The sequence below is a fragment of the Plasmopara halstedii genome, assembly GCF_900000015.1.
Source record: "Plasmopara halstedii genome assembly, contig: Scaffold_2956, whole genome shotgun sequence".
Taxonomy (NCBI): domain Eukaryota; phylum Oomycota; class Peronosporomycetes; order Peronosporales; family Peronosporaceae; genus Plasmopara; species Plasmopara halstedii.
In genome coordinates, this window is record NW_020189861.1 from 1,561,205 (window position 1) to 1,574,107 (window position 12,903).

At 44.8% G+C, this 12,903-nt stretch overlaps 4 protein-coding genes across 4 annotated transcripts; 2 read left to right on the forward strand and 2 right to left on the reverse strand.

Moving 5' to 3' along the window:
- Positions 1-5,576: 5,576 nt before the first annotated feature.
- On the forward strand, positions 5,577-6,964 carry PHALS_06424 (wd repeat-containing protein 61; the record flags this gene model as incomplete). The annotated part of the gene is made up of 8 exons (XM_024719708.1): positions 5,577-5,594; positions 5,653-5,765; positions 5,838-6,165; positions 6,231-6,324; positions 6,401-6,491; positions 6,556-6,648; positions 6,722-6,800; positions 6,869-6,964. 8 exons carry the CDS (start codon positions 5,577-5,579, stop codon positions 6,962-6,964), a joined length of 912 nt encoding a protein of 303 aa, XP_024584980.1.
- A 132-nt stretch (positions 6,965-7,096) lies between these two features.
- Positions 7,097-8,446, reverse strand: PHALS_06425 (camk cdpk protein kinase; the record flags this gene model as incomplete). Its single annotated transcript, XM_024719709.1, has 2 exons — positions 7,097-8,319; positions 8,386-8,446. 2 exons carry the CDS (start codon positions 8,444-8,446, stop codon positions 7,097-7,099), a joined length of 1,284 nt encoding a protein of 427 aa, XP_024584981.1.
- A 162-nt stretch (positions 8,447-8,608) lies between these two features.
- Positions 8,609-10,199, forward strand: PHALS_06426 (myosin heavy chain; the record flags this gene model as incomplete). The annotated part of the gene is made up of 4 exons (XM_024719710.1): positions 8,609-8,759; positions 8,838-8,991; positions 9,061-9,170; positions 9,235-10,199. The coding sequence occupies 4 exons, from the start codon at positions 8,609-8,611 to the stop codon at positions 10,197-10,199; spliced, it is 1,380 nt and encodes a 459-aa protein (XP_024584982.1).
- Positions 10,200-10,294: 95 nt separating this feature from the next.
- Positions 10,295-11,656, reverse strand: PHALS_06427 (alpha-; the record flags this gene model as incomplete). The annotated part of the gene is made up of 1 exon (XM_024719711.1): positions 10,295-11,656. The coding sequence occupies one exon, from the start codon at positions 11,654-11,656 to the stop codon at positions 10,295-10,297; it is 1,362 nt and encodes a 453-aa protein (XP_024584983.1).
- Positions 11,657-12,903: the final 1,247 nt, after the last annotated feature.

A 12,903-nucleotide genomic window follows, 5' to 3' on the forward strand; every position in this document is an offset into this window, starting at 1 on the left:
TGTGGATGGGCGCGCTTTAGAGCCGCCTTACGGACAGCTTCAAGCTGCCGCCTCTGTTCCCCGTCGAGGTCATCACACCACGTGCCCAGTTGACGAGAAGTTAGGGAACGGACGTGTGTCTGCAAGACACGAGCAGGGCTCGTATCGCGCCGCTGGCGCAGCTCGTCTTCCTCGTCATCTCATGCAGGAAAAGGAGTTTCAGACTCATAGTCGACCACCAGCTCAACGAGGCCACTCGGCACTTAAAGGGTGCGCGGAGTGCGACGTTTATGCTCATCGAGCCTAGGATATACACCCCTCGGTGCTGCGGACGCACTGACCTATGTTGCACCGAGTGCGGTAGATAAAGTTGGGCTTTGCCCATGCTCGCCTTCAGAACCGGCGAGACTTGGAAATTTTGGTGTCGTTGACACTGGGCTCATTGAGCAAGGAAGTTATTTGTTCCAACAAATGAAGTTGCAGTGTCTAACGGACACGCGAGCCTCGTTGAGGCAATGATTAATTGGAACTGTAAACGCTCTCAATCTTAATGGAAGAGGGTGTAACGGGGTTACACGAACCCCAATAACAGGGGTGTGTGCGTGCCACACGAGATGTGCATAATGTGACCACACACCCAAACAAGAATACGAGACGGGGCTAGGAAGCCAGTAGTTATGGATGTATTTAGATTTTAGTATATATATTTAGTAATCTTAGGAAAATCTAAACTTTTAAAATAAGGATAAAAATATAAAAAAACGGTTTTGATTCTGAACAGAAGTGTGCGTTGCCTTGGTTAAGGCTTTTAAGTACTTGGTTCTTGTAAAGAACGAAAGGTCGGTGACCTAAAAGACGCTTCCTCAACGCAAAGCTACGGCAGCCCCGCTGTAGACAGCCCGGTAGTGTATCGAATTAGTCTGCTTAGCGATGAACTAACTGATCTTAAAATTTGTTCCATTTTGCCAGCGATAACACGATTAGATTTTTGTAGAGTACTCAGTGATTCTTTATTCGTGTGCTAAGATATCTGACATAGTGGATCAAACGATTAATTAATGATTTTTCTACAACCGATCAGTAGATTAATTTTAGGAATCCACTTTGTTTAGGAAGACAAGGTTTTCACACACATCATTCGTAAAAGATGATGTTGATTGTCCGATTGAAGGCAGGTACGAGGCAGATCTACGGAAGTTACGCCTGGTAGAGCTTGTCGCCTATGTTAACGACCATTGAAAACAAACCTCTGCATATAAGGCGAATGCCGCAAATACCTTAATTTGATGAAAAGCATGCACTCAAGTCAATAAACGGCATTTTAGGCAAATCGACTTGGGATCGACAGAATGAGGTACCTTATTTGGATTTGGTGAGTAACTATGTTGCATTCCTTCAAGCGAAAAAGTGAAAAAGAGCACTGTTGCAGCGGAGATGTCGTAGCTCTTTCGCTTAGAGGAAGCTTGGTTAAGGTCGGTGACCCTCGGTCTATACTTAGAAACACTGCAATTATAGCGAATCGCAATCGGCTCATCTGAAGAGTATATACAAACTTATACAAGGCTCCTTAACTCGTCCGTTTAAAATGTAACTGTATTTATCCTTTTTTTACTTGCGGCAAATCCGAATATATAGGTTTTCTTTTCTATATTGTAAAACCGCGTTAAATGTACAACTCAGGGCTGTTCCAGCCACGTACTGACTTGTTGTTTGAGTGTAGCCATGGTCACACCATCTTGTGTGATCTACGCTATTGTATGATCACACTATCTTGTGTGAATCACACCCTTCATACCAGGGCACGTGAAACTCCGTTACATTCATGATACAAAAGGGGATCTTACAATCGAGAGGTTTGTTAACTAAAGGCCAAATTTATTCGCTCTTTGAGGATCATAGATAGCTCGGCAACGGCAACATGTGCTTTGATTGCCATTGATGCCTCAAACGATTGTATATAAAATGTATCAATCACCATACATAAAATTCCCATATCTGATGAAGATGAATTAGGAAAATCGGTTACCATGTTGGCCAGTGGGTCGAAACATAAAGTAACCAAGGCAAGTTGCTTGCTTGGCAACCTACCTTGAAGAATTTTCGAGGGTATAATAACTGTATAATAAATCGAACTCGATGGCAAGACTGTTTTAAATCAAGACAAAATACTGATTGCGACGAAGCCAACTTAAAATTGACTGGGTGATAATATAGATCGCCGGACACGCTACACTGTGCTGACTTAAGCTGTGACAGATGAGGTGGCCATGATTATCACATCTATAAAAACGATCTTGTCGTGATATTGAAGTATGTGATGGCATTCGTTTGGATAGTATTTATTTATAGAAAACGATGAAAGCTCTGTCTCTTTGTTCATCGACAAATTTGCGCTCGATGTTTGTGCGAAAAAGAAGATAGAGCAAAGGCTCATTTGACAAAAAATGCCCTGTCACGTGTGTCCTGCTTAGAGAACGTGACGCCGCGACGCGAAAGAGTCCAAATACAATACATTTCAAGCGAATTGTACATGTAACCGTCTACAGTGATTCGAGATCGTCAATTTTCTTTCATTGCGTCAAGATTAAAAGGTCTCAGAGTTCGATCAAAAGTTTATTTTCGTAAAAAATGAACAAATATGCACTGCAGCGAGCCCTAGTAAAAGAAGTATCTGCAAATGTACACGAGAGTCAGTACATTTTGACGAAGGCTTCGTTAGCACTGCGACAAATACGACACAGAGGTGGAGAGTAAAAAAGGCAAGAAAGAAAAGATTTGAGTGGCACTCATGGACAAGAGAAATCCGGGTTTGCATTATCCCAGAAAACATTACAGCAAATTTCACAGTGTATGACGAATTACCGTTTGAAGAGTCGTTGTTATGGTTTTGAAGCATTCCTATTGCGTGTTTTGCATCAAAGGAGAGCAGCCAATATCTATAAAACAGGCCAAGACAATTAATGAGTCATCTGCTGTGTGGAGAGAGCGACTGAGAGCTGGTGCACTATTTTTACAGGCTAAATGTTGTAATACCTTCATCACAAACGCGAGTGCAAAAGTTCAGATAATTTTGATTGATCTGGAAAATTGATTTTGACAAATTCAAATGCGCAAAGACAATAATTCACTAGTTCCCCACGTGGTATGCTGTGGAAATGGCTGAGGATGCGACAAAGACTGAAGATTTCTTGCAATCCTAAATTTTCAAACTTTAATTTCTGGTCACAGCCTCGTTACGAATAGGAAAATAAATGTTGAGCTCTACATTGATCACCTTTGGAGTAAAATAGTCTATTTACAGCCTCGTTACGAATAGAAAAATAAATGTTGAGCTCTACATCGATCACCTTTGGACTTCAATAGTCTATTTATCATATAGCTTCTAGGCCACATCATGGCTCTGCACATATTACTTTCGATGATGTATTAGTCGATATTGTTTAAAGCATGAAAAGCTGGATATATCCATCCGAATTGAGCACTTGCGAGCTGCGGTTATTTTTATGTGCTTAAACAAGATGTTCACAAATGGAGAGAAGTGCGTATTCAGCGCCGACAAAACCCGAAGTGTCATTGTTAATCACGACCTGCGGAAAGATCATACAAGACTCGAGGACAATACTGATTTGTCAGTGCCTCTGTTCCGAAGGTCTTAAGGAAGGAAACTGGTCAATTTTATACAGCCAGTACAGTGTTATTTATGCCCTTCAATCCATGAGTGAAAGTCAAAGTGTGGTAGAAAGTCGAGCTGAAGACGAAAAGAAAAGATATGTGCATGTATTCATCTAAGCGCTTTTAAACATGTCACTGGTGAAGCTTCGGCCTCTGTCATAGGCATTGCTTTGCTCCTGGCAGAAGAGAATGCACAAAAACGGGCCACTACCATTGAGTAATTTCATCTCAAAGCGAATTAAAGCACTATGTCATTTATGACAAGGAGCAACTTGTTATGAAGTATGCTCTTGTCAACTTAATGATACAACTGCTTGGCTCGAAGCCATACATCAACTATAAAGATCATGCGTTGTTATGCGTACTGACATCATCACAACAAATCTCTGCGGAATTGCAATATTGTTTTACATCCAGTCCGAGTATACCTTTGAGGTAGAGTACATACTGGTCGGCCTTATGTGCTGACGGATTCCATTTAGCACCGCTCATGAGTTATCGCATGTCGCAATTGTGGCATTACTCATCGGTGCTTTTATCTCTACACACTTTGGCTAGAGCTAGGGGTGTTTCAGGAAGCAAGATTTGTTGAGATCAGATAATTTAAGAAGACGCTGTCGGCAATTCACTTTAACACGGTGCATACGATTATGCATTAAGGGGAAGCACTTCTGACTTGGAAGAAAGATGAATTGAACCTTGGAAGTCGAAATGCCACTTAAAAAAAGATGTTTATTAAATCAAGGGCGTATTGAGGTTAAACCTCAGAGTCAGCTGATACAAGATCATGGGTGTACGGAGCTTGAACTTCGAGAGAGCTTGAACTTCAACTTTCGTGAAAAGTATCCAGCAGAAGTGACTGGCTTATGCCACCCACTTCTAAAGACAAGACACGTCGGTCTCGTCATCAGTACCGATCCTCAAGTAGGAACCAGCATTCTGTATCACAAAGCATGTTTGTGACTTCATGTATGAAATCACGTATGCATTTAAAAACACCATACTGCTATCTTCTTTTATTGGTTCCACAATGCATACAGAAGATACATATGTAATTGCTAAATATGGCGCAAATTCAAGAGCCAGACTACGTTCCATGCCGTCAATTTTCTCGAATTTCACAGGTAGCGACAGAAAAGCCTTCGGGCTCTTGTCACGAAACGAGTATCTAGCATTTCTTCAATGCCACCGCTTTCTGTATAATGTGGTCGAAATTCGCGTGTTATGCGTAATTGGATGTGCTCCTGGATATACCAGATCTTTCTGCCGCATCTCCCAATACTCGTGAAGAAAGTTGCTCGCTCATATGCTGGGTCCGATTGACCACGATCTCTAAGAGGTATAATATACTCACTGCTTTCAAGTGTAGGACGGACTAGGGGCTTGTCGCCCAATCTGCGTGATACTCCGACCTTCATACCCCCCCAACCGAAAGCCAAGTGAAGGTGATATATGACACTATCGCAGATGTAGCATCTTCGAGCACCACGATGACGATCGGAAGCTAAGTATTTTCCCCTTCAGCTTAGCTAAGGTCAGTGCTTCCGACTTTCATACTCCAACCTGCCTTGTTGCACGGAATGAAAGTTGGCAGATGAAGGCACATAGCAAATATTGAATCTAAACAATTTGCTAATGTCATTACACATCCCATGATTATCATTATGCATGTTCATTCGCGACCTGTTGTACGATTGCTGTACTTTTCTGTCAAAAGTTTATGCTGCATTAGCTACGAAGTGCTGCCGCACAGACACACTACCTAATTGTTCAAGCAAAATATGCAAATCTGGAATAATGAGTAGTAGAGCGAGTTGGAACAGTGGTTGGGCCTAACCTGCACTTTCATCTCTAGTTTTGAGGTTTAAGTCCAAAAACCGGTTTACAACCTTTCATTACCGGCTTTAATCGTCTGGTAAACGAGAATGGCGGCGCGAGGAAATGTACGATGAAAATATTGTCTAAACGTGCGCATCGCCTCACATGTGACAATGCGAGCAGTATCGGGCATCTATTCAATTTCCAAATGCTCACAGCGATGGCATCTGGAGTACGTTTTGGACGTCCAACGATAAGATTTTGACTGGATCCGTGGACGAAGTCGCCAAGTCTTGGTATGTCAAAGTTGATGCTCAACTAATATGCTGGCAATGCAGTGGATTATACTATTGCTAACATTGCTAAAGGGATGTTATGGAAAATGCTGTGTCTATCTCGCAGCAATACCCAGGCCACGTGCTGGGCACAATTTCCATCGTGGGCAATAAAGCAGGTACACACGCGGTCACAAGCTCTTTAGACTGCCAAATTCGTCTATTAAACCTTGAATCGGGCGCTGTGGAGAAGACGATTGATGCCGGGCCTGGTGAGCTTTGGCAACTAGCCTACAGCCCTGATGAGACTCAACTCGTGTCAGGTAGCCAGCAAAGTAAAATCAACATCTTTGACATTCAAGCAGAGAAGATTGTGCATGAAATTCCAACTCAAGCAAAGTTTGTGCTCAGTGTTGCTTATGTGAGGCTAAGTGTAGAAGCTCTGCATAAAGAAATGTTTATAAGTTGTATGATGTGGTTCTGCAGTCTCCAAATGGAAAACATGTGGCGTGTGGTGGGTTTAACGGCTTTGTTGGCGTATATGACGTAGAGTCTGGCGCGTTGGTCCACAAGTATGACGGTGTGTGGCCGTGTTGAATGTACATAGTGTTCTAGTGTGCAAACGAGACTGAAGAGCATATGTTATGTATCGTTAGACCGCACCAAACCCGTGCGCTCTGTGGCGTACGCGCCAGATGGAAGATTGTTTGCTGCATCAGATGATATGCACATTAACGTCTACGATGTGTACGCTTGATGGAGTTCCTATATGGTGACTTGTGAATTACACTAATGTGTCGGTGCTATGTAGAACTCACGGCAATGCAGTTGCTACTCTGTCTGGTCATGTTTCCTGGGTGTTAAGCGTTGCCTGCTCGCCAGACGGCGCTCAATTTGCGACAGGGTGCGCTACAGGCAATTACTGACCTCTGTTTGACCAATTCTAACCATGTGCTATCGTGTCGAATACGAAATAGGGGTGCAGACCGCCGCGTCAAGATTTGGGATATTGGCACAAGGCGTTGTTTGACCACCTTTGAAACGCATACGGACCAGGTCAGCAAAGTCATCTATCTAGACGATCATTGATAAGAAGTGTATGAACCTTAATGTTGTTGTATTAGGTGTGGAGCGTTGCGTACAACTCTTCGGGATCGCGACTCGTGTCGGGTGGTGATGATGCGCTATTGCAAGTTTACGAGACTGCTGCAAGCATTTGAGTTTCGTCATATCGTTAAGTTTAGTCAAATACGTTGACAGCCAAATGCGTGAGTATTAAGCTGTTGTCGACGTAGTGAATTCGACGTTACATTGAGTAACGTCAGGACTTATTGTGCTTAAAGAATTCGCTGTCATACAGTGTGAATAGATTCGAATTCTTGCGATAGCCATGATAAACTCAGGATTTCAGCCAGGGTAATTCGTTTGACTGGATTTCTGTCTAACATTCTAGCTGTGAGTGATCTCATTTGTGGCGAAACGTTCTGCCACACCTTCCCCGCAAAATCCAGCTCACTGATCACATTCCGCGTCAGAAACAAATGTAACTCAGCATCTAGAAACGGCACTGTTCCAGACAGCATGTGATACAAGACAATGCCAGCACCGTAGACGTCAGTCTCCGGATCACAGCAGTCTTGATACTGTGTTGTGGTCATGTACCCATACGATTCCACATCTTCTATGTTCTCCCAGTTGTCATCGATATCGTCACTATCAAAAACGTTCGTTCCATTACCGAAATCAACAATTTTTAGGTTGCAAAAATTGCCGTTCGGACTGTCATCAAAAAAAATGTTGCTAGCTTTAATATTTAAGTGCAACATTTGGTGTTCATGCAGCACACGAAGTGCCTTGCACAGTAAAACTAAGACCCTACAGGCCAAAGCTTCAGGAAGTGAACCACATTCGCGAATTCTGTCCGCTAAAGATCCACCAGAATAGTATTTCATGATGACGGTTGCACACTCGGCCTTGGTGTCTTCATATAAATAAAAATACTGCGCAAGGTATTCCCCCAATTCGTAATGTTCACGGTTCAATGCCATAATCTGAGTAGTCCTGCTCAGCGCAGTACGACCATGAGATCCATGAATACGCTTCAGCACAAATTTGTTCATCGGATCATAGCAATCATGGCAGAGGTAAACCGTCGAGTTGGGCTTTTTGGCCATACTTTCATGAATTGTCAGGCGTTGCAACAGCACCGCAAGTGCCACCCATTGGCTCAGCGTGGCATACACAACTTGTCTTTGCTCACTAGAGTCAAATTCCACTGATAACGTGTCGTCCTTACGCACCCTGGAGCTGACTAACACCAGCCGCTTTTTACCAGCGACTCGCATTCTTGTATCCTTCCCTAGCAGTAGCATCTGAACTGGCGCATGATTTTCAAGTCGTCGTGGGTCCTGACGGTAGACACTTAGAATTGGTGATTTCGAACCACGTAGGACAAGCCATCGACGTTTCGACATCCACCAAGGAACAAAGCGCGCGCACTTAACGCGGGCAGCCATAACGAGCTCACTGGGAAGAATGGTGTCTGTCATAAAGTCATGGGACTCAGCATCGCCATCTACACTATTTGATATATTAGTTCGCGAATAGCCACTTTCACATGCCGCCATATCGATATACTAACTTCTGTCTCGCACTGACTTGCAATTGAGATCTCGATTGACGAACTCAATGTTGAAGTGCATGAATCGTACAGATGTTTATCCTATCAGCTCTATTTTATATTTAGCCAGTCAAAATTCGCTCAAGATGTTGTCTGACGTACACAAACATTTCTATTTCGTTCCAAAAGCCAACGCCGTTTCGCTGCTATCTTCTCTGGTGGATTGGAGACTTGGGGTACTGGGATGTCCACAAATTCGCCACCATGTCGTGGTTCTTGTGGTCAACAGACCAGTGAGGCGCACACGGAAGATAGCAACGCTTGGATTCCTCACGCGGTGTTTGCTGCGAATCCCACGGACAAGCGAAAAAGTGAGCTGTGTCATCAACAAGCTGGTGAGGGCGAAAATGACAGTGAAATTGAAAGCGGTAATGAGACAGCCCCATTCTCACAGCAAAATGTGTGGGGCGCAGACTCTAGTCGACACCGTAATTCTGCGGATAGCTCCACAGAGTTGGACCGTACACGAGAGATCACCGGCAACTTACAGGACAGTATTATGACCAGGATATCGACTCTCAGGGCACTTTGTGATGAAGGATACATTACAGAGGAAGAGTACGAACGGTATGTCAAAGAGAAATCACATGATTTGAGTCGGTATGGACCCTGATGGGCTTTAATTTTGTTTCCAAGACGAAAATGTGTCATCATGGACGAACTTACATTCTCGTCAATAGTGCCTATTTTGACTACGGAGAAAACGGTCACTCAGCGAAGACGCACAACGTTTCGTCGAACGGAAGGTGCTGTCACTCGTGGCAATTTCAATGACAACATATTAGACTGACGAAATGCTGTTAATTGCAGGCTTGCCTCTTATTGTGCCTCATGCGCCGGACTTTCAAGAGTTGAGTCCAGAAGTAGCTGTCAAGCATATGTTTAACTACGCCACGCGACAGTGGAGCAGTACGCAGGTGTGCATTAATTTAGACGAGACGCCTTTTAGCAAAGGAAGTCTGCGATTAGTGTATCATTTACAAGATTTGAGTACGGATAATGGCAGTTGTTACACAGGCAGCTTCGTGGCCAAGCTAGCCATCGACCCAGACGAGGATCCACAAACGTACTTTAGAGATATCGAGCTGCAAGCCCACTGCGCGCATTACGCACAAGTGTACAACTCGTACACGCCCCCTAAGCGTGTCGAGTTTATCCCAGCGTGGGTGTTAGAGCTGCCTGAGCGAAACGGTGCACTGTGTGCAGTAGAGGCTTATATCCCAGGCGAGTACCGCAAACACAACAACAATTTCGGATCTGTCAGCGATGATGAGCGTAACACGCCTCAGGCCTTTTCGCACTTTACGTATGAAGCATCGAATCACGAATTGTTAGCTGTGGACATACAAGGAGTAGGAGATATGTACACGGATCCGCAGATTCATACGCTTAATGGACACGATTTTGGAAAAGGTAATCTCGGTGTCCTGGGGTTTCAGAAGTTCCTCTCGTCACATCGATGCAACTCCATTTGCCGCTATTTAAAACTTCCACCAGTCAACCCCAAATCTCGTCATGCAGATTCAGGTACATTGCCTGTTCAGGAACTTATGAATCGGGACTGCGTTCGCTCTACACATTTTGATTCGCGACACTATTACGAAAACGCCCCGATGTTGCAAAAGTACGTGACTCAGTGTCGCGACATGGATAGCGAACTATCTTTCGATTCGTCTTGCAGTTGTTATCGGCGATTTCGGAAGCGCTACATGAACCAACTCTCTGATAACGCGAATTCATGCAAAGATTCTTTTTGCGGTGTATGGTGGATTTGACTGAACGAAAAGCAACGACCTGTTAGTCAAGCAAAAGGCGGCATGCACAAATAGAATCAGACAACAATGTATTTCAATACTAAGTACCTTTATTACTATGCAGACTTTGCGCCATACACAGCCTGGCTCACCAGGTCTACCAGAGTGTTTCCAAAAGTTTCGAGCGAAAAAAGTTTCTGAGCACGAAGTCTGCCACACGCCCCCATTTCAGCAACGTCTACGCTGTGAGGAGGACCACAAAATTTTGCCATGATCTCGGCAAACGCTTCTGGCTTTTGTTCGCACAAAAAGCCCGTCTCACCGTCAGCGATAGACTCCAACGGACCACCTGAGCTCACAGCGATAACAGGTGTACCACATGCCATGGCCTCAACAGGGACAATGCCAAAATGCTCGCGATCAGGAGTGTACAAAATAGCGCTAGCTTTGCGCAGTAGGTCAAGCTTCATCGATTTTGAGACGGATGTACGAAACTCAACGAATTCATCAAGCCTATGCTTGACTACCACTTCTTTGAGCTCAATCAAGTACTCTTTGTTCTCAGTATTCAGGCGATCATAGCCTCCAGCCACAATCAGTTTTACACGCTTGAAATCGCCATTTGTAAGTATTAGGCGCAGTTTCGAGAGGGCTTCGATAGCCAGGGCCACATTCTTTTTGCGCTCAAAGCGATTGAGAGACACAAATAGACCCGCATCACGCTGTACATTTAAATCTGCAGTTGCTTTATAAGCTTCAACATCGACCGGTGGATATAGTACCCTCAGCGACTTCGACTGTAATTGCGGAAATACCTCCAGAAAAACGCTTCGCGAAAAGTTGCTGTTAACTACGATAATATCCGCCGAAGCAGTAGTAATTCCTTCCAGATAGTCCAGAACTATGCGGTACAGACGCTTCCAAGGCGAGTTAGATCGAATGCAGAGCAGCTTATCCGGAAAGTGGCCATAAAAGAGTACGGGCTTGCCCAGCGCTCGTAAGAATGGAATGGAGATGGAGACTTGGTCAACCACAAACACGTCCACGTCACTGGTGTAAGATATTGCGATACACAGCGTAACAAAAAGAATACGCATCACCGCACACAGTGCGTACAGCTTTCCTAGAATTGTGCGTGGAAGCCAATCGCCGTGCACTCGCACGTGAGCGGCCAGAGGTCCTTCGCCACGCGTCTCTTCAAAGCAATGGTTTACATCATGATGAGCTGTAAATACGGTGACATGTATTCCACGCTGCTGCAGAGCTATTGCTGCGTTCACCACGAGGTTCTCGGCGCCACCAATACCAAAGTCTGGGTGTACAAATCCCACGCGAAGGCTTTTAATCGTTTTGGAAGTGTGAGTCGCACGTGAAATTGAGCAGGTTAAACCACGTAAAAATGCCCAGACAACAATGATTAGCATCATGATCCAAGGAGCCGTGACCGCGGCCACTGCATGCAAGGGAGGTAACGCCATCTTTGCCCTAAAGCTTTTTTTATCAAATTATAAATTCACATTTACATTTAATTTATATTGAATTGCTACATTATTTTTTTGACTCTTTCTTTCTCACAAGGGCACGTGTAACCCCCGTTACAAAGTTAGTACGTTGCTGGAACAGCAGGTTTTACTATATAGATAGTGAAACCCTAGAGATTTAGATATAGGCGGAGGAAGTCAACTGTATGCTGAGACGCTAAAAGCGCGATTGAGTGACACCGTCACTGTTCGTTTAGTGACGGGGACTTGTATCACTGTGCCGAGGGTCCCGGTGGACCTCGGTGTCAAGTTTTTTGACTCCGATATCGTGGAACGCCGCTCAATCTTAGACTTGAATGCAAGGTATGACGTTACCCTTGGTATGGCCTGATTGGAACACCATGAGCCATGAATCGATATGAGATTGAAGACCTTGGACGCTACGCGCACGTCTTCTGGTTGAGCTTTGGTAAGTCATGAATACACCTATGCTTAGAAGCAGAAGCGCAATTGGCGCGATCTTTGGACCGGGACGGTCTATGTGAAGATGAGTGGCACGTAACTCACTGAGCAGTGCTTGAGTATCAAACCAGTTGCTGCATGTACATATCAAGAGTGGCATGGTCAGCAAAGGGCCAAGGGCCAAGAGCCGAATCATCGAAGGCGAAGGTCCAGTGATGCACCTGGAGTGGCACGTAACCCAATGAGCCCTGCTTAAGTATCAAAGCAGTTGCTGCAGTCCAGGAGCGGCATGGTCGGACGAGGTCCTAGACATCGAGGGCGAGGCCTCAGTGATGGGTGTGGAGTGTCACATAATCCACTGAGCACTGTTCACATTACGAAGCAGTTGCTGCATGCCAAGAGTAGCATGGTTGGACGAGTTCCAAGTCATCTCAGACAAGCCCTTCAGATACAGTGTGGAACGTAATCCACTGGACGAAGACTGCGGAAATAGCAGCTCTTCGTAGGATGCTGTTAATAGCATTGAGGCTTCGATGGAGCAGGGAGTGGCAACACTGGATGACGCCGAGTGCGTGTTCCCACTGGTTTCAATGAGACGTAAACCTCTACAGAGAGGAGAGACGGCGATGCCGTATGTTATCTGCAAGACGCATGGTGTCGACCCTGGCCCAGGGTGTGTCAACCATAGACGATAGCGCACAGCTATACACCTAGAAATAGGGCAATTTTGACTTTTAGAAGTCCTGTCAACGGTATGGCGGCAGAGGAAGACGTCGACGTCA